This window comes from Myxocyprinus asiaticus, chromosome 4 (assembly GCF_019703515.2).
Source record: "Myxocyprinus asiaticus isolate MX2 ecotype Aquarium Trade chromosome 4, UBuf_Myxa_2, whole genome shotgun sequence".
Lineage (NCBI taxonomy): Eukaryota > Metazoa > Chordata > Actinopteri > Cypriniformes > Catostomidae > Myxocyprinus > Myxocyprinus asiaticus.
The window spans coordinates 42,183,823-42,210,803 of NC_059347.1; the positions used below are offsets into that span (position 1 = coordinate 42,183,823).

Sequence of the window (26,981 nt, forward strand, 5' to 3'; positions counted from 1 at the left end):
GGCATGCAAATTCCACTCACCAATTCCCATTGGCCTTTTTTCAAAGATCAGAGGTGTTTGGGGCTCCCAAGAGTGACCCCTAGTGTCACTACATTGACACAACGTCGAGTGAGTGACAGATAGGGAACAATTATTATTATTTATTATTATTATCTGAAAATTTAATTAGCTCACTTTAAAAACAAAAAGATTATAGCCAAAAAATAAATAAATAAAATTTACGTATGTGCATGCGTTATACATGATTAATTTAGGTCTTTGGTAGGCTCTCATTGCCCTTGAACAATTGTACAAATATATAATGTCAATGCCAGTCTGTCATTGAACAGCAAGAATATCTCTATGCCTTCATCTCCATGTCAAGCAGACTTTGTCTTTGGTGATGTGGAGGAACATTAGAGGTGCTAAAATCCATCTTTGAGTCTCTTTCATCACACATCGAAAAAGCCCACACTTCCCAGCCCCCTCTGAAGCATATATTTTCTGCTGCAGGGAGGAAAAAAAGACACCAATGTTAGATCACCATCACATGGGCACATACTGCCTTACTGACATTATAACTCATCATAAGTCTTTGTCTGACACAAACCTGCTGCTTGGCAGGCTTTGTAAAGGAAAGGCTGACATAAATGTCCTTCAGAACAATTACTGAATCAAACTTCATGTCAAATAGAGCTAAGAGTGAGTTAGTGATCCTGACCAGCTATAACCCATTGCATAACAACACCCAGGGCCAACCATAACAGCTCTTTTATTGAGACAAAATAAGAGATAGATAGACAGAGCAGGAAAGAATGGAAATTAAGAAGTCTTCCATCACATAAATTAATATAAATAAATTGATGCTAAATATAAACTCTTCAACTCTTTACACTTCTCCAGTTGAACGTTTGGGGCTTGCAGTGTCAGGATTCTATTAAGACAAATACAAAAATATGTCTGAATTATAGCTTAAACACTGGTAATTTATTTAATCAAACCAGTCGTTTTCTGCTTTGTTAATAGCACTTTAATTTTCCATACACATTTCATGTGGGCCAAATTAATGATAGTTTTAGTGAAATATTTTAAAAGCATACACACAATTATTCTGAATAGGACATGAAACAGTGCAGTAGATGCTGCTTTGTTGGTCCTTTTATAAAATGTTTCCCATGTTGTGATGACTGATTAATAGTATTGTGGAGATTCGTGCTTGTATGTCTGCAGTTAACAGAGGGAATTCTGAGCACAAGTAGACAAGCACAACTGAAGCATTCAGAACTGAAGAATCTTTGATAAAAAACATGGTCAAACAATCTGGGTAGGTAAGCTATATATATAAAATAATAATAATAATAATAAAAATAAAAAAAACGTCTCAATGCCATCTTCTGTTTCTGTTTTTCAGTCATGGAAAACGACTAAACTTGGTTACCCAGCATTGTGAAAAATCCAAGTCCCCCCAAACTGCTCCTCCTCAGCAACCTGGTGCACTTTGGGGTATTTAGGTGTGAAACAAGCAAGCTGTAAAACAAAGATACTAATACTATTGCTGAGCTTGAGGCTTGGCACTGAAGTACAGAGCAGAATAGTCATAGTATGCATAGAAATGATGCAGCAATCTGCAGTAGAGCTGAACGATTTGAACAAAAAAATCTAATTGTGATTACTTTGAACAATATTGTGATTGCGATTTGAGCTGAAATATGATAAAAAAAAAAAAAAAAAACATTGCATTCAAACATGTACTGTACCTGTTTGCTATGTACCTTTTTATGTCCACTTTTTGAAAGAGTCTCAGGCTCAGCCTACTTTATTATTATTTTTCTGAAACCCAGTCAACATGAATATTACTACTACTAATACTACTACTAATAATTATTATTAGTAGTAGTATAATAATTAATACTACTACTACTACTAATAATAATAATAATTTGTTATATTATAAAAATAATATGATTATTAATATTCAGTAGTAATTTATTTTGGTTATAATTTATTAACTTGCTTGTGGCATTGCTCTGCAGTCTGGTTAAACTGTCAAGCCTTTTTCTGGTGGAAGCTTTATTTTGGCAGAAAACTAAAGAGAGTTTTTGTTTGTAGTTGAGTTTACAACAGGCTTTAAATGCAGTGAAATGCTCTCATCTCCCCTTCTGTCCACAAAAAAATAAAATAAAATAAAACCCAGATGTCATGTTAGATTTGTATAGTAAATTGTAATGGCCAAACATATGTGGAATTAAGCAAACGTGCAATTAAAGTTAATCTGGGGCACTTTAAATATAACGTGCTCAGCACATGTTAGCACACCGAACTGAACTCAGGGCCCATCTGTCACTCAATGCACAGGATTCTTGTATCAAGCACAGAACCGCTCTGAAATCACTGAAAACTCTATCATGAGTCTCGTGCGTGCTCAAAATGTGTGTGTAATACACTGACCCTGTTTACATGCACCTAAGAAAGCACTACACACTGCAGACAGAACAGAGCTGTGGTCATAAGTGTAACATGTTCAGACTATTTATTTAAATACATCGCAGCCCTTGTGGTTTAATAATCGCAAGTCATATCACAATTTCGATTTTATTTCAATTAATCGTTTAGCCCCACCTGCAGCCCTGGTCAGGATGGGAACAAATTTCTGTTCTCTGGATTCTCTATTCACCATATCAGATAAGAAGATTTCTGATGTACTGTAGAAAGTCTGTCTGGTGCGACAATGATTCATTGTGCTCTTTGAGACACAAGAACTCATTTTCATGTATGCATTTGGAAGACGCTTTTATCAAAAGTGACTTACATTTCAGGCATGGATTTTATCCGTACATGTGTTCCGCTTGAAATTGAACACATGATGCTGGCATTACTAGCGCCATGCTCTACCAGTTGAGCTACAGAAGCCTTGCCCAACCTGCAATTGTGCTAAACTTTTTTCCCATGCATGTTGCTTGCTCTATCGCTGAGATGCTCCCAAAGTCCCCAGTCTCTTGTTGTTACCATGCTGAAAAGACCATGTAACACAATTTTTGTTCCTGGGTAGTAAGTGTTATTTCCTAATTGCTTATGCCTCAAAAGTATAGAAAATGGCTATTAAAACAAACTTTGCTTTTGTGCCCAGGACAGTGATATTTTGAAATTTACCTATTTCCAATTGGAAAACAGGCAAATTTGTGTCTTTTCATTCACATAAAGTCAGAAAAAAACAACATATGAATCCAAATTAACATGTATTTATACTAAAGTAATACATAAATGACTGCAAAAGATTTGATAGAAGTGAGTAGTTTTTTGAGATTTATGATTATACTGTAAATCACTTTCACGAATCAGCCCCCAAATGTACTCATCATACTACAAGGCATCCAGCAAGGTCTTGATGCTGTTGTAATCCTCTTTGAGGTGCACCGAGTAAGCCAGGGGAAGAGACGGGTACTTGTTACCATTATGGAGCAGCACGGCTTTGAGGCTCCTGAATGAGCTGTCAATGAAGAGGTGCTACTCATTCTGGTTACAGGCGATTCCGATTGTCTCGAACAGACTGGTCACATTGTGGCAGAGGCAGGGCCCATCTTGACAGGTGAAGAAGCTAGAAAAAGGTTGGTGACGCTTCCTCTGATCTGAGACTTGCACACTTTCATCCAACAAGTTCCACTGCTTGAGCCTAGACTTCAAAAGCTCAATACTGGACTTGGTGAGACCAAGATCTCTAATCAAGTCGTTGAGGTCTTTTGGTAGGGGTAGTATGGGTTTCTCTCCTCAGCTCCACCTCTGAAATTGTCATCTGGATCTACAACGTCTTCCTCACTCTCTGACTTGCTGCTCTCTTCTAAAGACAGCTGCTCTCTCTCCAGGGGAGTGGGTACGGGGAGCTCATGGCAGTGTGGCACCGGGGCGATGGATGAAGGAAGGTCCGGATACGTGATAGCAGGTGCATTCTTGCCAGTCTGACGTTTGGAAGGGTCCACCATGCAGAAGTAGCAGTTGCTTGAGTGGTCAGTGGGTTCCCGCAAAATTCTTGGGATAGCGAACTTCATGGCTCTCTTTTCCCCTCTGTACCATCCTACAAAATTACATTTATTTCACCCACAACATTTTTCATATATTAGATATTTTTTCAACCAAAAAAATAAATAAAATAATAATAATAATAATTTGTTACACGGTGTAATTATCATCATACAGTATGTTGTGTTTTGTGTACGTCTAGTTCCCTCCATCAAGGAACGGAGGTTACGACAGTAACCGAGACGTTCCCCTTCTGTCACTCACTCAATGTTGTGTCGATGTAGTGACACTAGGGGTCCCTATACGAAACGCCACAAATAACTGAACCATGTTACGTGGACTGCCGGTGCAGGTGCAAGCAAGCTGCTGCGTGCATAGTAGCAGGTGCACCGGTCTGCACTTAGCCTCCCCCAATGCCCCCAAAAAACTTTGTATAGTTCCCCACATCCCTGGGGGGGAAGAGACGTATCTAGTATGGGAGCAGTCCGCGCCAGCTGTGGCCTTTTCTCTCTATGTTTTCTCTCGACAGAGTATTCAGTTATTTGGCTGGGGCCATTTTAACGGTCAATATATGTGCCGGGGAAGGTGTTCTTTTCCTATCCTATTCTTTCAGGGGGAAAAGACCCCGCGGAGACCACATCCTGTCCGGAGGGGAGGTAACATGTGGCAAGCACGTCATGTGGGCTCAGAGCCGCACATGGAAGAGGCGTGGTGGTAAGTACTGCCTGAATGGGGAGGAGCTCTACAAACATGGTGACCAGGACAGAGAGGGCTCTGTCGAAGGGAGACACAGGTCTGCCGACAGGGAGACCGTACTGCGGAAGATACATCACAGGGGGTTACCAGAGTAACCATCAACTGTGGAGCACCTACCTCAGTAAGGGCATATTAGCACAAGTACTGGTTCTGGCTGTGAATTCCTCCGCTGAATTAACGAGCCATAGGGCTAAGGAGGAAGGACATCCAGGGTTCACGGGTTCGTGAACTCACATGGGAAAAGAAGTTCACATCTTCGCCTCTTTGCAGGGGAAAGGTGCAATACGCAAGCAATACACCCGGCCAGCTGTCCATATTCCCGAACTTACCTGTTCGTACCTGACAGAACACGGGACGAAACCGGCTCAACCCGGAGATTGTAAAATCTCACGAAGGTATTGGGTGTCGCCCAGTCCGCTGCCCTGCAGATGTCTGCTAGAGAGGTGCCATGGGCCAGTGCCCATGAAGATGCCAGACTCCTTGTGGAGTGTGCTTGTATTCCCGAAGGGGCGGGCACGGCCTGGGCCTGGTATGCCATAGCGATGGCATCCACGATCCAATGGGCAAGCCTCTGTTTGGAGAGAGCATTCCCTTTCTGCTGTCCGCCAAAGCAGACAAAGAGCTGCTCAGGGCGTCTAAAGCTCTGTGTGCGATCCAAGTAGATGTGCAAAGTATGCACCGGACACAGCAACAACAGGGCTGGGTCTGCCTCCTCCTGGGGCAGAGCTTGCAGGTTCACCACCTAATCCCTGAAGGGGGTTGTGGGAACCTTGGGCACATAGCCCGGCCGGGGTCTCAGGATTATGTGAGAGTCACCCGGACTGAAATCCAGGCAGGTATTGCTGACAGAGAACGCTTGCAGGTCCCTGACCCTCTTGATGGAGGTGAGCGCAATCAGGAGGGTCGTCTTCAAGGAGAGGGCTTTCAACTCGACTGACTCTAGCGGCTCAAAGGGAGCTCTGCGAAGGCCCAGGAGGACCACAGAGAGATCCCATGAGGGGAACAAGCGTGGCCTAGAAGGATTCAGCCTCCGGGCACCTCTCAGGAACCTGATGATCAGGTTGTGCTTCCCTAAGGACTTACCGTCCACTGTATCGTGGTGTGCCGCTATGGCATGGGTGTGAGTGTGGTGCGACCGGACGCGCGAAGGCGGGGGGCCCGCATTCGTGGCGTCTAAGTCGCAGGTGCTCAGTGCTCGGTTGCCGTGATAAACACTGGCTATGTGACCCAGGGAGTGAGGAAACTGCTATTTTATTGAGAATGTGGGTACTGCAGCCCATTCGGGGTGCGGCAAACATAAAAGAAAAAGAAACCAAGGATTTACCTCCCGGCCCTCCTCCAGGGGATGGAGTAGTCTGGATACCAGCTCCGGGTTTGCAGCAGACATCTCGCTCCCTGGGTCGTCTGTCTCAGGGGCGCTTAGGAGCCTTCCGGGTCCTTGTGCCAGCCCGTGAGGCGGGGGGCATCAGCTTCCTGCGGGGGGCTCTATGCTGGGGCCGAGAACTGGGCTCGGGCTGAGGCGGAGCCGCCTGGGCTTTCGCCGCCACAGGGGGATGCCCTCAGCGAGCAGACGGGATACAGGATCTTGAGCTGCACCGGGGAAAGATGTGTTGAATAACCTCCGTCTGCTTCCTCACCACCGAGAACTGCTGGGCAAAGTCCTCGACGGTGTCGCCAAATAGGCCAATCTGGGTGATGGGGCATTGAGAAAGTGAACCTTGTCCGTGTCCCTCATCTCGACCAGATTCAGCCACAGGTGGTGTTCCTGGACCACGAGGGTGGACATCGCCTGCCCGAGTGCTTGCGCCATGACCTTCTTTGCCTGGAGGGTGAGGTCGGTCACCGAGCGCAGCTCCTGCATCACATCGGGATCAGGAATACCCACGTGCAGTTCCTTTAATGCCTTGGCCTGGTGTACTTGCAGGAGGGCCGTGGCATGCAGGGCAGAGGCGGCCTGACCAGCAGCGCTGTAGGCTTTGGCCATCAGAGACGACATTGTCCTACAGGCCTTTGAAGGGAGTGCCGGACGATCCCGCCAGGTGGCTGCGCTTTGCGGGCACAGGTGCACTGCAACCACCTTATCCACCTGAGGGACCTCTGTATACCCGTGGGCCGCCCCGCCATCGAGGGTAGTGAGAGCTCCAACCCCCGGGCAAGCATGGCGGTCATCTCGCCATCAGCCTCAGACTGGGCGGGCCGACCTGAAGGTGGCAGCCCAGTCGAGTCCTCGGTGTCTGACATCGCCAGTACGCTCTCCAATGCAGCGATCGAGCGCTCAACCCGCTCCCGAGCTCCGAAAGGGACACTAAGCTCGCCGGGGGCAAACGAGTGAGATGAGGAATGGGTGGTCCGCGGGGATTTACCCGGTGGAGCCTTGCCCATTGAAGCCCCCAAATCACCTCCAGCGCCAGCCAGGCTGGCCTCGTACCCGGAGGTAGAAGGCACGGCGCAGGGGGCGGCTAGAGTGGCTTTCCCCCGGAAGAAGGAAAGCCGCGACCGCAACATTGCCATGGTCATATTCTCGCAATGAGAACATGAACCATCCACGAACGCTGCCTCGGTGTGATTACGACCCAGGCACGTGTGACAGCGCCCGTGGCCATCGGAAGCGGAGAGATAGCAACCACATCCAGGAATCACGAAAGGCATCTTGAAAATGACGCGTCTTTAAAAAAACGTTCACGTCAATGTGTTTGCTCTAATAGAGAAAATATACTCTTTGCAGGAATATAAACTCTCTTAGCACTGTCGAAGCGCCCAGGGGCATAATCTGCATAGATCTGTGCAGAAGGAGAGAAAAGCTGCTGGAATGCACCGTATATCCAACAGCAAATGCTTCTTGGGAGGTGAATGGACTGGTAGTGGAAGACAGCTTGCTGACACACAACCGCTCGTCTCCGAAGAAAAAATCTGAATGAGTGGTTGCAAGGCAGCTCCTTTTATACCTGTATGTCCGGGGGAGTGGCATGCAAATTCCACTCGCCAATTCTCATTGGCCTTTTCTCAAAGATCTGAGGTGTTTGGGGCTCCCAAGGGCAACCCCTAGTGTCACTACATCGACACAACGTCGAGTGAGTGACAGAAGGGGAACCATTTATACATGAATATTGCATGTTTGGAGAATTAAGCTGGTCAATAGCATTGTTATACTGGTGGGCCTGGTGGACCAACACTAACCAGCAAATCATGCAGGTCTTTGCGACAGGTGGATTAGCCATTTTCAAGGCAAAATATTAATCATTTCAGATCTGTTCATCATATATTTTATCTCCTTTAAAACAGCAGACATAACATTAGAGATGCCTTGCAATTTGATAAAACCTGACCACTCAGCTGATATTTTGTTTGAACTGCAACTGGATCCAGCAACAGGCCCTGCTTGGACCTAGGCCTCAGCCATGTATAGTGGCAAGGTTAATAAGGGTCAGTGCTCTTGTCTTGTCTCCTCTGCCTCTCACGTCTGAAGACCACCTGATACTTTACAGAGTCAGTTTAAAGGGTCCGATAGCTCATATCAGCTATCCAGCACCACTGCCAGCTAGTCAGCCAAAAGCTTGTCGACATGTTCCTTCCACATCACTGCTGGGGACAGTAACAGGGCACTGATGTTGAAAGGCACTGGGCTCCAGAACACTTTGTCCTGAATTGTCCACAGGTTATAACCTCTCTCTCTTTGAAAACACTAGCTGTAATTTTTATATGCCTCTGAAAAAAGTGAAGAATCTGGGTTTGCTCCTTTTGAATTTCTAGTTGGCCCTATTCAGGGAAGGAAAGTTGGTCCTGTTTGGTGTCTGGTTTAATTCTGCAACCTATCCAGGGATTAGTAGTAACACCTATTGAATGTTCTTAAATGCTCAATTTGTATAGTATATAGAGTATATTGATGTTAACAGATTTTTGTTTGCATTGAATGTCTATTTTAATAAGCAACATGGTTTAGAAAAATGAGATAATTTTTGTAACCATTTTGCTTTTTGGCTCTATGCTCTCCTGTCATTATCCATCAGAGTGATACATAAATTGATAGGGTGCCTCATACTTTGGTTTGCTTGAACTAATTTTTCAATTATTGCAAACGGCTTTCCCTCTTTCTGAAAATGTAAATAAGTTTCATCAGTAAGCCATTTTCTGAGGGCATAAAGCTCACTATATTAATATGCAGTCTGATAACATTTGACAGTTCAATCCAGCATTTTAATGGATTTGTTTTCATGTTTACTAAGCAAAAAAAATTATAAAATCAATCAATCCCAGATTGAATCAATCAAAACTCAAAGTGAAAAGCCATTCTAAGAGCCCTCATTATTTTAAAAGAAATAATCTTCTTTCCCATTATAGTTGTAATAGACTATAGAGTGCTGACATAAAGCTGTAGTCTGGAAAAAAGAAAGGTGCACCAAAGCAAGACACATCCTTCCACGCCATATGAGGTTCACCATAGAAACTGTGATGGATGTGACCTAAATCCATTCTAATAACACACTGTAATATACAGTATATTTGTATGTCATTACTGTATTTCATGGTCCTCATAATGTGGCTCTTTAATGGCCCATGTCCTCCCCCATATTGCCAGATCCATTTAGTTGTCATTGAACAGTGAGACTTGGCAGTGTACTGTGTACTAAGAAAAAAGTAACAAACATTCAAGAGTAATCAGAGACATATTGCAATTAGAGATTTATTTATGTCTGATATAAAAACACTGGTAATAGATCCACTATATTTGACGTAACAGTAAATTGCTTTCAATAACTATAACTACATGAGCATATGGCATCTACACACTGTGCCCTAATAATGAACGCTCTCACAGAGTGAAACAATTTGCGCTAAAGATAGGAAAATTGTTACTGTTTTTGGAATTCATAATCATCCTATGACAGATTGATGAATAATTATTGTGTTCATCATGTTCATTTACAGTATTTATAAAGCATTGTGATGATTATGATAAAAGTATTGAAGAGAATCCAAGTATGAATGAAGAATCGCCATAGGAGAACTAGGGTTTTATTCTTGGAGAGAGGAAGCATCTGTCGCTGAAGGGTTTTAAATTAAAGATGGATTTCATATTGATGAAGATCATTTCCTCTCTCTCTGGAGATAAAAATAAAACTTGTCAGGATATAATGAGGCACAGTTATATTCACAGAAATGTATGTCTTGGGAATGATATTCCCTCAGATCAGGTGTATCTGATGTTGAAACAAGCGGCATAAATTATGTATAAGATCAATTTTGAATAGTTACCCCTATGGGTTTTTGATTCTCCAGCAGGGCTCATTTACGACAAATTGCAATTGTCCTTCACCAGTTGTTGAAGGTCAAAGGCACTCTGGAGAGCAGAACTACTACAGAGTCTGAGCCATGGCTCAGTTTACATTCTACATTTATATACAGTGGGTTCATAAATCTGAGTGCACTTAAATTTGCATTTTCTAATTTAAAAAAAGCCTTTTCATTGCAAAATATATTATCATTATAAAAATTTGAGGAAGCTGAATTGAAACATGAATTGCAGAATTTCTTAGTATTTGGGATTTACCCCTTTAATGACAGCATGGACTCCTCAAGTTTTTGCAAAGCCTGATGATCCATGTTGTTTAAGCATGATTTAAGAATGTTCCAAAAGAGCATCTTGTGTGCTTCAGTGGAAGCAAGGAAATCTGACCTTTAGTTAACATGGTCAATGTCACAAATGTACTTACTTGATTAGTGAACTAGAATTAGACTCAAGTCTCTTTTATTTATAAAGCCCCTTTAAAACGTACCAATACTTGCATAGTTTTTATTTTTGTTTATTTTTTGGTTTAAATTAGACTCTGTATTTATGTGAACTTCTAAGTCCTCTGTCAAGTGTGTGTAATCCTATACATACACTTATGTACAGTATAGGTAACCACATCAATCACAAATTTTATAAGTCTCCATATACAATGTGCAAGGCCCTGTCTGGGCTGTCTGTGACCAGCTGTTATCAAAACTTAAGCTTGTATCAAAACAAGTCACGCACACACTCAATTATCATCAAGTTTCTGAAGTGCTGTGCAAGTTATAGATCAATGAAACATTCCTTAAGGGCTGCGAAATAAGCTTAAAGGTGAACACTGCAATAACTCTTCATGGTAAAAAAATAAAATCAGGATGCAATTTTCTGTGATTTACACAGACAGCCTCCAGCTAAACCTTCATCAGTGACAGATGCCATGTATCAATTGCTTCAGGTTAATGGAAACATAATTTGCTCAATTTGATGCTTACACACAGTAGCTGTCAATCAGTGGTGTAACAAGATGAAACAAAAATAATCAAATGCAATATCAGAATAAAAATCAACTCATCTGTTACCTTTTATACTCAGTGCTTGACCAAAAACGTAACATTAAATAGTTTTGGAGTGCCTAAAACTCCCTTAAATGTGACAAATGATAATTGCTCTTATAAATAGTGACATATGATGAAAGCACTAATGTTTAAGAAATAGTTATATTACAGTAACAATCAGAATAATCAATATATAATATAACTCATATTGTAGTCTATTAGCCTGACTATAGGCTGTGTGTGATTGCCAAGCTAAATACTGTATCTTGGTGTTATAGAATGTACTTAGGGATTTTCCAAGTTCAATACAAGTTAAGCTCAATCGACAACATTTGTGGCATAATGTTGATAACCACAAAAAATTTATTTCGACCTGTCCCTCTTTTCTTTTTCATTTTTAAGAAAAAATCTGGGTTAAGGCACTTACAGTGGAAAAGAATGAGGCCAATCCCTTAACTTTAAGCAGAGGCTATTTGCATTAGTGTGGTAGATGCTATTTATTAAGTTCAAATAGCAAGATGTGCAAAACAGTGTGCAAATAGTGGCAGATACTATTTTCACCCCTAATTAAATATTAACATACAGTAAAGAGGCATCACTGCAGCATGTTTGTTGTGTTTATTTAGAGTCCCACAGACACCTTACACCCACTCCTTCCCCTTCCTCTAAGCCTAACCCTAACCTTACAAAAATTAACCATGGTTTTACTATAGTAACCCTAGTATTACCAAGGTATTTTATAGTAAAATCATAGTAACCACTGTGATACACTAATTTTAACAGAAGAATTATGTTGGTGCCTTTTAAAATGATTAGCTTCACATTTCTGCCTTTAAGCCCTCCAAAATTTGTCCCCATTCATTTCCATTGTAAGTGCCTCACTGTAATCTCACTTAAAAAAACAACAAAAAAGAAAATAAAATAAAAAAAAATAGCATCTAGAAGAAGCAGGGATCAAATGAGGTCAGCCCATGAACATATGAGTGAAAATCTATAGAAATTATACTGATCATCTTATGAACTCTCTAGAGAATACTTACATGTGAAACCATGTAAACCCTTGAGTGCTTTCAAACACATGAAAAACACACATTAAACAACCACTCCCTGCTTCTCTGCGATTATCTGTTATCAGATAAACAGAGAGTTGGATTGAATTATTGAAGAAAATATAGGTAAAAGTAAAGATGAATGAAAAATATATGCTTTTACATATGTAATGTTCTAAACTCCAGCATGGTACAAGCAACTGCTGGCAGCTTGCACACAAAATTTGCAATGCATTATTTATGTAGGATTATGGCCTTCATAAATTGTAGCAATGAAGTTACTAATTCCCTTTTGGAAATCTGTTCCTGAATGCTGGATATAGAATACTTAACTAGACAGATGATTTGGCCTTGATCAAAGACCTTTGGTCCTCTCTTCTCATCTCCAGTCATTATTCTGCTGCAATAGCAGCTGTATAAATCTTGTGAGATAAGTCTTGTTTTCTTTCATCAGAGCTGAAGTGAGCATGGATATATTATACAGGAGACCCACTGCAGCTTGAGTTTGTATATGTCTGATCGAGCAGTGATGGTGGAAAGGAGAATGAGGAGAAGGAAGAGCAATTGCACTCTGGAGTAGCTGCTGGCCTTTGAACTAATCATGGATGAATGGATATTTATTCTCTGAAGCTTGAGGAACAGTTTCACAGACTTTGCTAAATGTTTTCCACACACTGATTGTAAAATGTTATTACATGGATCGCAGGAATATCCGATACTGATTGGTCACTCATGGCATTCTGTGGTCAAATATTTTTGTATGACAGCTACACTCTATATATTGACTGTTGTATCTGACAACCAGACTCCTACATTGTGTTTGTGTCTTGTCTCTCTGATAGCACTCCACACCAATTTCAACTCATATCATTATTTCATGTCTGTTTTTAGATTTCTTTGGTAAGTTGCCATATAATAAGCATTATAATGTACAATCAGCAAGTCATTACTGCTTTAGGATGACACAAGGCCTGTCCTTACTCTGTCCTGATCACCTTCTTTGAGTTTATTTTCTCTGATAATGACCGGCTGTAGTGCTAAACTCCTGTAGACCAATGTATTTCAGTTTGCACAGCAGTTTAAACATTTCCGAACAGTTACTTCTTGTTTATGCATGCATGTTTTACAGTTATGCTTCCCTGATCTCCATTACACTATTAAATAGTTACATTTTAAATCTGCTTCATAATATTGTCATGCAAAACAATTCATCTTTAAATTGTGGTCTGGTGGAGCATTTAAAAGATTATTAATGCATGCCAGAAAGCCACATCACATATTATCTATGCCGCTTAGATCAGTTAGACCCCAGTGCTCCCCCACATTGGGAAATTACAGCTCTGAGTTGATGGAGTTAGCAATCATGTATAGTCACAAAAGCCCTCAGGGAACTGGGGTTAAATTTAGTCTCCTTTCCAGGAATGATGGCTCTGAGGATGGGTGCCAGGGTGTATGGTGCTAGCTCTCTAGAGCTGTGTGATGCTGACTGGCACAACATTGGCAGAAACATTGCTCCGGTTTAGCCTCTGACTGCAGGCCTTGACTGGTGGTGAACTAACATGCACTGACAGCCATTCCACCCCCTCTGCCCACAGCATAGACGGGGCTGTTTATAAACACACACTAAAAGCAAATCGGCACTATAGTGGAGCAACAGATAGACACATACAAGGCAGCATGGGGGGGTGGGGGGGGGTACTCCAGATTTATGTGCCTTGACAACCTTGATTTCACCCACTGGTTAAAGCCTGAGCGTCAGCCATGCAAGTGCAAAGTTGATCAGACAGCAGCTAATCTATTCTGCTCCTTCCTCATTCATAAACCTTTGACTCATTCCATTTAAAGCTACACTATGTAACTTTTTTTGGTTAAAAAATAACAAAATGTTATTAATGAGAGAGTGCAACAAAAATCCATCTTCCAAACCATGTCTTTACCCAAATACACTTTGATAAACCTATAATAATGATATTATATTATACATATTGTAGAGCTTTCGGGACGGATTTCCCGGGAAATTGTATACATATGTCATTCGTCCATGCGTGTTGACGTCATATCCATACACAGAGAAATTAAGATCCGGCTACTGTAGCGCGTGTGTGGGAGTAGCTGAAGCTGAAAGTTTGTTGTCACAACGAACGAGAAAAAATGACCATGGATCATTCAAATCGGCAAACCTCCAGGGAATCACTTTGTAAAAACAAAGAAATCCCGATCAAAGCAGAGTCTACAAGCAAAAAGGGAAAGCGACAGAGTCCGTAATGAAACCCGAATCAACATCAGCTTGGCTTTCAGAGGTGGCGACAACTCCGAGATCTGAAAGGATTTAAAAGCGACCCAGAGATGGCTTTTTTCTTACTCAACAGGTAAGATATTTTATTGATGTGGTTTACGTATAATTGTGTAATCACACACACACACATCTGTGGGTGTGTGTAGTGAAATACAAAAATTATTCCTTGCTAGCACACGTGTGTTTTTTTTTTCTTTATTACGGCAATAATTTATATAAATAAATCCTTTAGTCCTAGGCTTGCCAAAGACATGTGAGTTTTGAAATGATGCTGACAACTGGTTGGTAACAATAACAATCTATAAATTAGTTACTACTGTGGTCTGTTTGGACAGAATATCCTGCAGTTATAAAAACTTCACAACGTTTTTTTCTGCTTTGTCAGTTTCATGTGATATAGAGTTTATTTGAGATTGTGGTTGCGAATTTCCTTCTTGTGTATAATCTGTGAAATACCCTAGAGTAATCTGTCTGAAAAAAATAAAATAAATAAATAAATAAATAAAACAGCACACCATTGCTAAATTATAGGGTTTCAATGCTGCCTACAGGAATGCAGAGAGGAAAAAATTAAAAGTTGATTCATGTTCATTCTTATTTTCTGATGACTGAGGTGTGGTTTTAGAAGACAAAACATTCAAATGTTGCCTCCAAATCGTAACTTTTGCAGACCTCCAGGTTTTTCACTTTAAAACTGAAGCATGTAATTTTTTCAATGTTAAAATTATTTCTCGTATTCCTGCTTAATAGGCAAAGTCAAATATAAGTAAACAATCTGTAGATTACCAAAAACATTTAACACTGTGCTCTTTGACTCTATAGAGTGCAACAGTGCCCGCCCACTTTTCAGCAGTCTTGGTTCTGGAAGTGTTTTCCAATACATTTTTTCCCTAGGGATTTCATAAAATCCTTCATAAAAGAGTTCTAAGCCATGAGTCAAACCAACAAGCTCAAAGATTAAACAAAAAAATATTTGAAAATCGGACAACAAGATCGATTTTAAAGAAGGAATTGACTACATCCCATGAAGCATTGCAAATGACAATCAAATTAAAAACTATGGAAAAATATAAGATTATTAATAAAAAGTTGTTGATCATGAGTACAGAAACAATACATTTTTAATGTATTGCAAAATATACAACTATATAAAAATACATAAGTAGTTTGAGAGTGTATAGAGACCAACTCGATTGCATCATAAACAAAATCACACATCATTAGAATGGGTGGTCGCTGACCGAGTTGTTTGCCGCACTTTGTTTGCTGCAAATCTCTGATTGGTGTGTGATCTTTCTCTGCTGGGTTATGGGTAGTGTAGTCCTTCACCAGAAATTCTGCTATTTAAACACATTTTATGAAGTTAAAAAACACGGACTAATGGTTTTAACAGAAGCATACAGTACTATTGATTAACAACCTTAGAGCTCTGGAGCGGTTCTGGAATCTGTTTGAAAACATTTATTATTTTTGCAATTCTTTTTGGTGATGCTGGTGGCACAGATATTACACACTTTTCATGTTCTTTTAAAGTACAAATGTGGAAAAACAAACATCCCTGAGATCTGACATCTGTTACAGGCTTTCCATAGATCTGCTTTTCCAGCCAACTTGATCACATGGGAGGTCAGCATGTTGTTTCTGATACTTCCAGTACCCTAGGATTGGCCACATTATGCTGACTCATTGACAAGTGGCATCTCCTTTCAGACATGTTTGCATTGGTTCCTGCATTATTACCTTCCTCTGTGGTGCAACCGGCAGTGGGCTGTGTCAGCAAAGTGGGAGATCTGGGTTCAGATACCACATTGAACCAGGAAGTAATTGTGTTTGCATAATCAGTGATGAGCATGACTGGGAGATTGCACTTTCTCCTCTAACATTGCATTTTTACTCCACTGATGGTTGGATTTATGCAGGGGCATAGCAGTCAGTTTATAAGTGTGTGTGTGTGTGTGTGTGTGTGTGTGTGTGTGTGTGTGGGTGGGTGGGTGGGGTGTTCAGCTGTCAGTAGGTGGCTCGCACAGACCCAAAACTTACAGTGCAGTATTAATATATTACAGTATATATTAATATATAAGTATGATATAAGTATTATATTAATATATATGTATTATATACTTGTAGTATTTGTAGTATTTAAAAAATTCAAGTATTGCAAATTAATTGCGAAATTTAGCAAAATTAGCTGCAAAAAGAAAGGGCTTCTTGTGGAGCACTTGCTTCTGTTTCACACATGACAATGAAAGACTGAGCACAAGCTGGTCCTTGAATAAATTATTTAATCAATTATGATAATAGCAATTGTGCATGTGCACAATTTTATTTTTTCCTCTGTGCTTGTGCATTGTGGGATTTAAATTTATCCATGTGGCTCGAGTATTTTGATTACGTTCACCAAAATTCGTTCAGATACATTTAATAATTCGGTGACCATTTCTGGTGATGCCAGAAGTTGGTGACAAATGCGCATCTTGTGTGAAATAGTTAGTCACTGAATCAATGATCAAAAGAAAATTTTAATCCTTTAAAATTTGTATGTCTGCTGACCTACAAAGAGACTTTAGTAGAGGTATTAAGCATTATAAGAACAAAGCAAATCTATAATTTCCCTACAGTTTGTGAGCTGCTGAGCATGACTTTTATCAAAAGACAATAATAGTCTTATAATAATTATGAGTTTCAATAACGTCTGTATGTTTTCATGTACAAAAAAGCGTGTCTACATATCTTTCACTTCAGTAAAATGCCTAAGTGTTTTAAGAATACAGCAGATCTATCTTTTTTCCTACAGTTTGTTGACTGCACACCAACATAGAGTTAAAAAAACAAGAGCTGATATTAAAAATAGCTTTACATATTTAACACAGATCTAGTAATCTGCTTAAATTGAAAATAAGAATTGATCAAACTATTACCTCACAAACATAATGTAAAAAGCACAATTTAATGAAGACTCAGGCGCTGACATAAACTGCACTTACAATGTGTGCTTAAAAGAAGGATTGCCCTTTGTTTGTTTTTTTCTGCAGTGCATTTTAATTAATTAACTTATCACACATATACAGTGAAATTCTTTTTATTTATTTATTTTTTTCCTTCATGTATCCCAGTCAAGCTGGGGTCAGAGTGCAGGGTCAGCCATGATATGGCACCCCTGGAGCAGATAGGGTCAAGGGCTCTGCTCAAGGGCCCAACAGCAGCATCTTGGTAGTGCTGGGGCTTGAACCCCCAACCTACTGATCAGTAACCCAGAACCTTAACCACTAAGCCACCACTGCCCCACCTAAGCTATCACTACCCTGTAATCTGCCACTGCCACTTTCACGTAATGCTGCCAATCAAGAATGATATGCCAATAATCTCGTTTGTGTGTTCCTCATCTCTAGATTATTAATTTAGATCAATGGCGATTAAAAAACAATGATAAATGAGCATTGTTGAAAGCAACTTTGTAGAAATGAATGGAGCCACGTTGATTAGACTGTCTGATTGATGGCCTATTACGTAAGGGTTGTTTCGGCTAATGAAACACCTGTAATTGGCTGGATGGTCAATGAATCAGCACAAAGTAATAAAATGCAATGAATTCTGAAACATACTGTATACAAATCCATCATTTGGACTTGGTATGGGTTTAGCTTGAAAAAGTGCGGGGGACCGAAACACCTTTTAAAGAGTGCTACGCCCTTGGATTTATGTTTGGGATTTGGGTTGGGGGGTAAAGTTTATAAAACATGCATTCCTCTTTACTGCATTACCACCTGTACAACTGAAATCAACTCGCTTCACAACTTGCTTTTGGCGCCCCTTCATGGACATTGCACCCGGAAAATGGATCACACACACACTTATACGCCCAACAACACTTACCGCTTTGGCAACTGGGGGCAGTGTTTCAAATTTCAGTAAGCATAAACTGATTTTAGCAAAAGAAAAGTTAACCTACTGTTTCTGATTTCACTGTGAGATCAGCAAGGGCAGGAACAGGGGCTTGGATGACTGGATTCTTTATGGCTCTGGTGAGCCGCGAACCACAAGGCACTTTCAGGTATACCAAAAATAACAATAAAGCAGATGTAGATACATTTGTTATTTTGGGCTTACGCCATGCAGACACTTACTAAGTGTACATGAGGAGCGAGCCTGTGAAAGCACATCAGAGCCTTTACATTTTAAGACTGGACTGGACTGGGATGGCCAGAGCTCCTTTATTACACACTGTCGTTTGCCCACATTAACATCTCCACATAGTCAGATCCCTTTTGGGAGCTTTCCCCATTTACATTCCATTATTTAAATTTCCTCATGATTGAAGGAATTAATGACTCAGGCTTTCTGATGAGGTGTCGCTGTTGCCAGCATCACTTAATTAGAATAATCAATCTCTACGGTTCTGGATGCATAAAAGGGTGGTACAGCAATGGAACGTTTCATTAGAAAAGTTCATTATCAAATAAATAGCTTTGAATTGCAGGGAGACTGAAGATGGAGGGGTGGTTGGAATAAATATGACTGTCTGAATATCGGTCCTTTGAGGGCAAAGGAGGATTCAAACCCCAGTAGCTGATTCTTTATCTAAGGTAAAGTATCGGAACCATAGGGGGATTTTGGCAGGCAATTTACAGCTTACAGCTTAATTAGTGGCAGAAATTAGACATTGGAATGTTAATTACAATTGATGAAGGCCTGTGCTCACTGCAGAGCGAGTTGTGAACCTGTGCCACTCACTGCTGTTCAAGATGGGAACTAAGGATGTCCCACAGAGAAATTACCTACTGAGCATATAACAACTGAGGAAATTTCTGACTGTACTCAATCATCAGCCAATCTACAGAATAGAACTGGAGATGTCTTCAACTAAAAGCAATTCGGTCATTATTAACTCAACCTCATGTCACTGTAACACTACAAATACTGTTATGTATGGCAAAAGCTATGCAAATAATCTTGCAAAAGGTCTCCTTTTGAGTTCAACAGACAAAATTATTGCAAATGGGTCTGGAACAACACAAGCGTGAGTAAATGGCAGAATTTTCAGTTTTCTGTGACTTATTCCTTATTATTTAAAACAGAAATCAAAACACAAACAAAAGTGATTTGAAGTGCCTTTTATTTTGTTTCAGACAGTCGATCACATAACCCAGAGCACAAAGGAAGAGAACAAGAACCTGCTCTCTTAAAGGGAACACACACTAGTTCCAATGAAACAAATGCATGAAATGGATTCTTCCATTTTGCGAAAGAGAGGTGATAATTATTTGTGCACTGAATTGTTGTTTGTTAATATCAAAATCTTTATGTACATTGACAGATTACATTGTACCATGCTGGGTTGAGTAATCCTTCCTTTTTGATCTAGAGATCGTCAGTAGTGTTTCTTCATGTCTTCTAATAATTTTAATCGATTTTGTTATTTCTTGATTGTACTGTACCAAGGAATAAACATTGACATCTTTCTATTGAGAGTAAAATAAAAAGTCATAAATTCATTCATTTATTTTTAAAGAAAAATTCATCGTCACACGTCAAAGAAAAAAAAAAAAGAAAAAACAAAGGAAAGAAAATGCAATTAGTGCAAATGTAAACGCTTCAGAACATACATGGTTTTGCAGCTCATTGACAATTGAATAATTATATCTAATATATCCTCTGAAGAGCTACTACTAATAATTTTAAATACAAGAATATTATTTAAAGACAAACAATTACAGTCATTTTGTATGTACCTTCTAACTTGTTTTCACAGTCACATGTAAAAGGAAACAAGGCATGTACAACATATTGTAAAATATGTGACAGACAACCATTTGAAAGGATAGCTGCTTCATCTTTGATCATTTTTTATAATGTAACCTCATTCAAATCTTCTTAAAAATGAAAAATTTGAAATATTAAAAACCAGACCATAAATTTGAATAGGATCGCATTAGCTGTGAGTTCACTTTTACAAATAATCTCAAATGCCCATTCATCAAACACCCCTAAACAGCTATTTACAGATCACACATATAGTACATACATCAACAAAAACATCAAGTAAATTGTGTTTTTGTAGCACCCTGTCCCAAATGCCCAAATTTCTGTAAGGCCAAAAAAACCTTTACTGTATTTTCCAGTAGAATGTTTTTTTTTTTTTTTTACACACAGAAACAATACATAGTACATAAAACTTGAGACATAAAAATGAATGTGGACAACATTTTCAATAGATTGCATTCTCTTTTTAAGTTAGTTATTGTTACAATTTTCTTCTCTTAACTATTAATTTGGGAGATTTTTTTATTTTTTATTTAGATATTGCTTATCTTAGAAAGTGACCACAATTACCGTATTCAGTCATGCACACAACAACTGACTGAGATTAGATATATAAACGTCTGGTGAGGGAATTACCAGATGAGTGTCAATGGAGGAAACCACCTCTCCTCCAGAGAGTCAGGGCATGATGGCTGTGTTGAGTCATGATGAAGAAGAGGCTGGGAGGTAGAGCCAGAGAGTTTGGGGATGATAAAGGCAGACTTTAAGAGGATCTTCAATCTTCTTTTGCAGTCAAGTTGAGAGTAAGACAACAAAGTGAGATGGAAGGAGAGAGAGAGGGAGCGGGGAAAGAATAGAGGCAGAAAACCAAGTGCAAGCTGATCACAGCTTGTATGACATCAATCCAATCACCGTGCTTCTCCTATGGCTCACTGGACACACAGCTGATTTTTTAAGCTAAGAGAAGGAAAATGAAAGGAAGTTCAGATGAATCTTTAAATATCTGCACAAAACCTGACAATATATAAAGTTGAATCCTTAAAATTAACTTCAATTATGTTGTGTTCCTTAACATAGGAAGAGATATTATATAATATTGATATATGATATAATATTGTACTAAACCAGTGGTCCCCCCCAAAATTTTATATATATATATATATATATATATATATATATATATATACACACAGTGGTGTGAAAAAGTGTTTGCCCCCTTCCTGATTTCTTATTTTTTTGCATGTTTGTCACACTTAAATGTTTTAGATCATCAAACAAGTTTAAATATTAGTCAAAGATAACACAAGTAAACACAAAATGCAGTTTTTAAATGAAGGTTGTTATTATTAAGGGAAAACAAAATCCAAACCTACATGGCCCTGTATGAAAAAGTGTTTGCCCCACCTGTTAAAACATAACTTAACTGTGGTTTATCACACCTGAGTTTAATTTCTCTAGCCACACCCAGGCCTGATTACTGCCACACCTGTTCTCAATCAAGAAATCACTTAAATAGGACCTGCCTGACAAAGTGAAGTAGACCAAAAGATCTTCAAAAGCTAGACATCATGCCGAGATCCAAAGAAATTCAGGAACAAATGAGAAAGAAAATAATTGAGATCTATCAGTCTGGAAAAGGTTATAAAGCCATTTCTAAAGCTTTGGGACTCCAGAGAACCACAGTGAGAGCCATTATCCACAAATGGCGAAAACATGGAACAGTGGTGAACCTTCCCAGGAGTGGCCGGCTGACCAAAATTACCCCAAGAGCGCAGCGACGACTCATCCAAGAGGTCACAAAAGACCCCACAACAACATCCAAAGAACTGCAGGCCTCACTTGCCTCAGTTAAGGTCAGTGTTTATGACTCCACCATAAGAAAGAGACTGGGCAAAAATGGCCTGCATGGCAGAGTTCCAAGACAAAAACCACTGCTGAGCAAAAAGAACATTAAGGCTCGTCTCATTTTTGCCAGAAAACATCTTGATGATCCCCAAGACTTTTGGGAAAATACTCTGTGGACTGACGAGACAAAAGTTGAACTTTTTGGAAGGTGTGTGTCCCATTACATCTGGCGTAAAAGTAACACCGCATTTCAGAAAAAGAACATCATACCAACAGTAAAATATGGTGGTGGTAGTGTGATGGTCTGGGGCTGTTTTGCTGCTTCAGGACCTGGGAGACTTGCTGTGATAAATGGAACCATGAATTCTGCTGTCTACCAAAAAATCCTGAAGGAGAATGTCCGGCCATATGTTCGTGACCTCAAGCTGAAGCGAACTTGGGTTCTGCAGCAGGACAATGATCCAAAACACACCAGCAAGTCCACCTCTGAATGGCTGAAGAAAAACAAAATGAAGACTTTGGAGTGGCCTAGTCAAAGTCCTGACCTGAATCCTATTGAGATGCTGTGGCATGACCTTAAAAAGGCAGTTCATGCTCGAAAACCCTCCAATGTGGCTGAATTACAACAATTCTGCAAAGATGAGTGGGCCAAAATTCCTCCACAGCACTGTAAAAGACTCATTGCAAGTTATCGCAAACGCTTGATTGCAGTTGTTGCTGCTAAGGGTGGCCCAACCAGTTATTAGGTTTAGGGGGCAATCACTTTTTCACACAGGGCCATGTAGGTTTGGATTTTGTTTTCCCTTAATAATAACAACCTTCATTTAAAAAACTGCATTTTGTGTTTACTTGTGTTATCTTTGACTAATATTTAAACTTGTTTGATGATCTGAAACATTTAAGTGTGACAAACATGCAAAAAAATAAGAAATCAGGAAGGGGGCAAACACTTTTTTACACCACTGCATGTATATATATATATAGAGAGAGAGAGAGAGAGAGAGAGAGAGAGAGAGAGAGAGAGAGAGAGAGAGAGAGAGAGAGAGAGAGAGAGAGAGAGAGAGAGAGAGAGAGAGAGAGAGAGAGAAAGAGAGATTTATCTCAAAGTGGATTTCATGAAGGCAAGCTGCTTTGTGACCTGCTTTTGAACACAATGGGTTCAAAATTCAATTATGAGCATACAGTATAGTAATCGAAAACATAACCAGTCTATTCCAAATGCTTCTAGACAGACAGGAGAAATATTTATTATTTATGTGTTTTAATTGTGTTTAAATTGGATTTTAAATTTGCAACATACTTAACACATTGAAATACACTGTAATACCTTCCACATGTAATATTGTCGTGAATGTGTTTTTTACATGCTGCTCTGACTGATAGGGTCCTTCTACAGATTTGCAAAAGGGCAGTCTTACAGGGCCCATTATGTCTTTTAACTACAGTAACAACAATATTAATAAAAATATGACATTATGTGAATGTTGCTCTAAGTCCTTCAGGTTGCACTTAAAGCAAACGAAAATAAATCAGAGGGAACATTGTTGTTACTAAGTGGTACTTGGGTGTTCTGATTTGATCAAAGGAGGTAATTCTGAAATGTTTGAGAACCACTATACCAAACTAAACCCTTAAAATCTCTCCTATCCAATGCTGGCATCTCACCAGAAGGCTCAGGAACAGCCTTTCAAATCTCGGCTTTGGCGCCTGGAGTGGTTTGTGCTCTCTCCAGTGACTATATCAAGAAGGTTAAAAGCTAGGCAAATGTCAAAAACATTGTAAATGTACATCGCACTCAACACAAAATCACCTGTCCATTTCGCCCTTGAAATGACAGGACTGGGAAAATCTGTGAAAAATTACCCTTGAAGAAAAGATGATAAGTGTGTGTGGTGGAAAAACATAAGGGTGTTATGTCATTACACATTACCATACCACATTACAATGCACTGATGCATCAAGAGACAAAATAGGTGGAGATATTGCAGTAAATGAATAGCTTTGCAGAACAGCGCCTATAGGTGTAGGTGCTGAAAAAGAAATCATTAAGGGCCATTCTCACCTAACAGTTTTCTGCATTCACCTGCACTTTGTAAACATGCGCTTGACTGTTGGATTGGATAGGAGTGTGTTTTTTAGACACCATTTCAAGTTAAACCTAGAATGCAAATGTGGGTCAAAAATTGCATGGCAGTCTACTCCTTGAGAATAATTTTTAAATGAAATGGTCTTTTGATCTGCCACTTCAGGGATTCTTCACTGAATGTGTCTTTGACCAGGTGAAATTACTTTAATATAGTTGAATATTTTTTAGATAAGAGAATTTGCATCACTCTAAGAATGCATATGTGGGTCCTCTATGACCCATATATATTTACTATGGTGTTCAATGCATTTAACACTGGTATTATTCTTGCAAACATTAATTGTTTTCAGTTTCTATATGTTATATGTTATTAAATATACTGTGTGTTAATACCTTGTTCACGTTCATATTTATACATAGTATGCAAGTATAGCAAATTGTCATTCAGCCAATACTTTTATACAAATAGCATGACATTATACCTATTACAGGGACAGTCCTCATGGAGCAATCTGAGGTTAGATGCCTAGTTCACAGCAAGGGCACAATGGCCATATCTCCTGGACCACTTTTTTATGTGTTTGAACCTGCTGCTTTTCTTTATTCAGTACACCTCACCACTCCAAACAACAAATATGGCTACATAGAGTAATATAGAAAATGCAATACACAGCAATTTAAAGTACATAAGATCATCATTTTACAAGTTTATACTGATTTTCGGGGATTTTTTAATTTTTTATCCTAGTCCATTGTACTTTATACTGTCTGCGTCAATATAGGTAGGGTTATATTTTACCACCAAACATGGAAATTGCCAATATACGCCTACTGTATTTGAACCATATAAAAATGTAAATAATTAATACAATTATTAATATTTATTGTAATTTGTCTCAGAAATAAGTAGTTTTAAGCATAAGAATAAGAATCTAGAGTTCCCTATCTGTCTCTCACTCGACGTTGTGTCGATGTAGTGACACTAGGGGTCACTCTTGGGAGCCCGAGACACCTCTGGTCTTTGATAAAAGGCCAATGAAAATTGGCGAGTGGTATTTGCATACCACTCCCCTGGACATACGGGTATAAAAGGAGCTGGTATGCAACCACTCATTCAGATTTTCTCTTCGGAGCCGAACGGTCGATGCTCACTGAGCTGAATTCCCATGGCTGTTCATTCACCTCTGCTGGATCTGACGGCACATTTCAGTGGCTTCTCCCCCCTCTGCACTGGTGCACTGCAGAGAACGCCCCTGGGCGCTTCGGCAGAAATAAAAGAGTATATTTCTCTAAAAGAGTGGCACACATGGAACGTCTTTTTAAAGATGCATCTTTTTAAAGATGCCTTTCCATTTGTGTGTTATTCCTGGTTGCGCTCGTTATCTCTCACCCTCTGATGGTCACGATCACTGTCTTTCGTGTCTGAGCACTGCTCACATGGAGACAGCGTTCATGGATGGGTTGTGTACTCATTGCGAGAATATGTCCATGGCAATGATGCGGTCGCAGCTTACCTTCTTAAGAAACAAGAACAGTGGTCTGCCCGTCACACACCGCCAGTTCACATAACACAGTTCAGCCAGTTGCGGCGTTTCGTATAGGGACCCCTAGTGTCACTACATCGACACAACGTCGAGTGAGTGACAGATAGGGAACGTCCTGGTTACTTGCGTAACCTCCGTTCCCTGATAGAGGGAATGAGACGTTGTGTCCCTCCTGCCACAACACTGAACTACCCGCTGAAATGGCCAGGACCTTGTCTCGGCTCCTCAGCACAAAACCTGAATGAGTGGTTGCATACCAGCTCCTTTTATACCCGTATGTCAGGGGAGTTGTATGCAAATTGCCAATTGCCAATTTTCATTGGCCTTTTATCAAAGACCAGAGGTGTCTCGGGCTCCCAAGAGTGACCCCTAGTGTCACTACATCAACACAACGTCTCGTTCCCTCCATCAGGGAACGGAGGTTACACAAGTAACCAGGACTTTCAACTTGCCTTGGGCTTTTTTGACCCACATGTGCATTCTAGGGTTAGAATAACTTCCAACTTAAAAAAAGAAGTGAGACACCTGATCTTGAGATCTTGAGACACCTGCTTTCTGTTCTATTTGTTGCACTTATTCAAGCTTTTTTAAGCGCAACAACACGTTCGGTCTTCATTACACAAAATGAAGCATGTGAAACCATGTTTTCCAATGAGACAGTCTATGAGATGGAATATAGGAAAACAATTGTGATCAGATGAGACCAAGATTGACGAGGCCGGGGCCTTTAAAAGATATGTGGGCCCAAATCCAAATCCAATGCAACACCTTTAAAAACACCAGTAAGGTATTGTGTTTGTGACACCATGCAGTCAGACTGCTTTTCATCAGCAGGGACTGGGCATCTTGTGAAATCAGGTGGAGGAATGGATGATACAAAATACAACAAGAGAATTTACTAAAAACTGAGGCTTGCAACAAAGTCACAAACAACAAGGCCACATTGGAGGGGCAATAACCTGCTCAATGCCCTGATGTCAATCAAACTGAAAATCTGTAGAGTACATCCAATTTACTTAAATATGTCTAATTAAACTGAACAACCTATTGCAAATCTGCCTACAAAGGCTTTGTGATACTTATGAATGCTTTTATTCAACATGACTACAAAGGAAATCAACATGCTTTTTTCAAATGTTCATGTACCCTGAAATCGACACCATACTTCCAAATTACTTATAAGCATCATTCCTCATCAGACATTTTTGCATCAATTAGAAAGTGTACAAATATCCATATGGCGCAGTCTCTGCCCCATGGGTTCTGGTCCTTGTTTAAATAAACAATCATGAGCACGATTTGAATGTTGCATTTTTGGTTCTGTT

At 39.9% G+C, this 26,981-nt stretch overlaps 1 protein-coding gene across 1 annotated transcript in view; it reads right to left on the minus strand.

Annotated features, from left to right (window-relative positions):
- Positions 1-19,534: 19,534 nt before the first annotated feature.
- Positions 19,535-26,981, minus strand: part of LOC127439926 (zinc finger matrin-type protein 4-like) — a 177,953-nt gene continuing 170,506 nt past the window's right edge. The window contains exon 7 of the mRNA XM_051696224.1: positions 19,535-21,138. Within this exon, the coding sequence (XP_051552184.1) occupies positions 21,111-21,138 (28 nt within the window). The 3' untranslated portion in view covers positions 19,535-21,110. The remainder of the gene's footprint in view (positions 21,139-26,981) is intronic.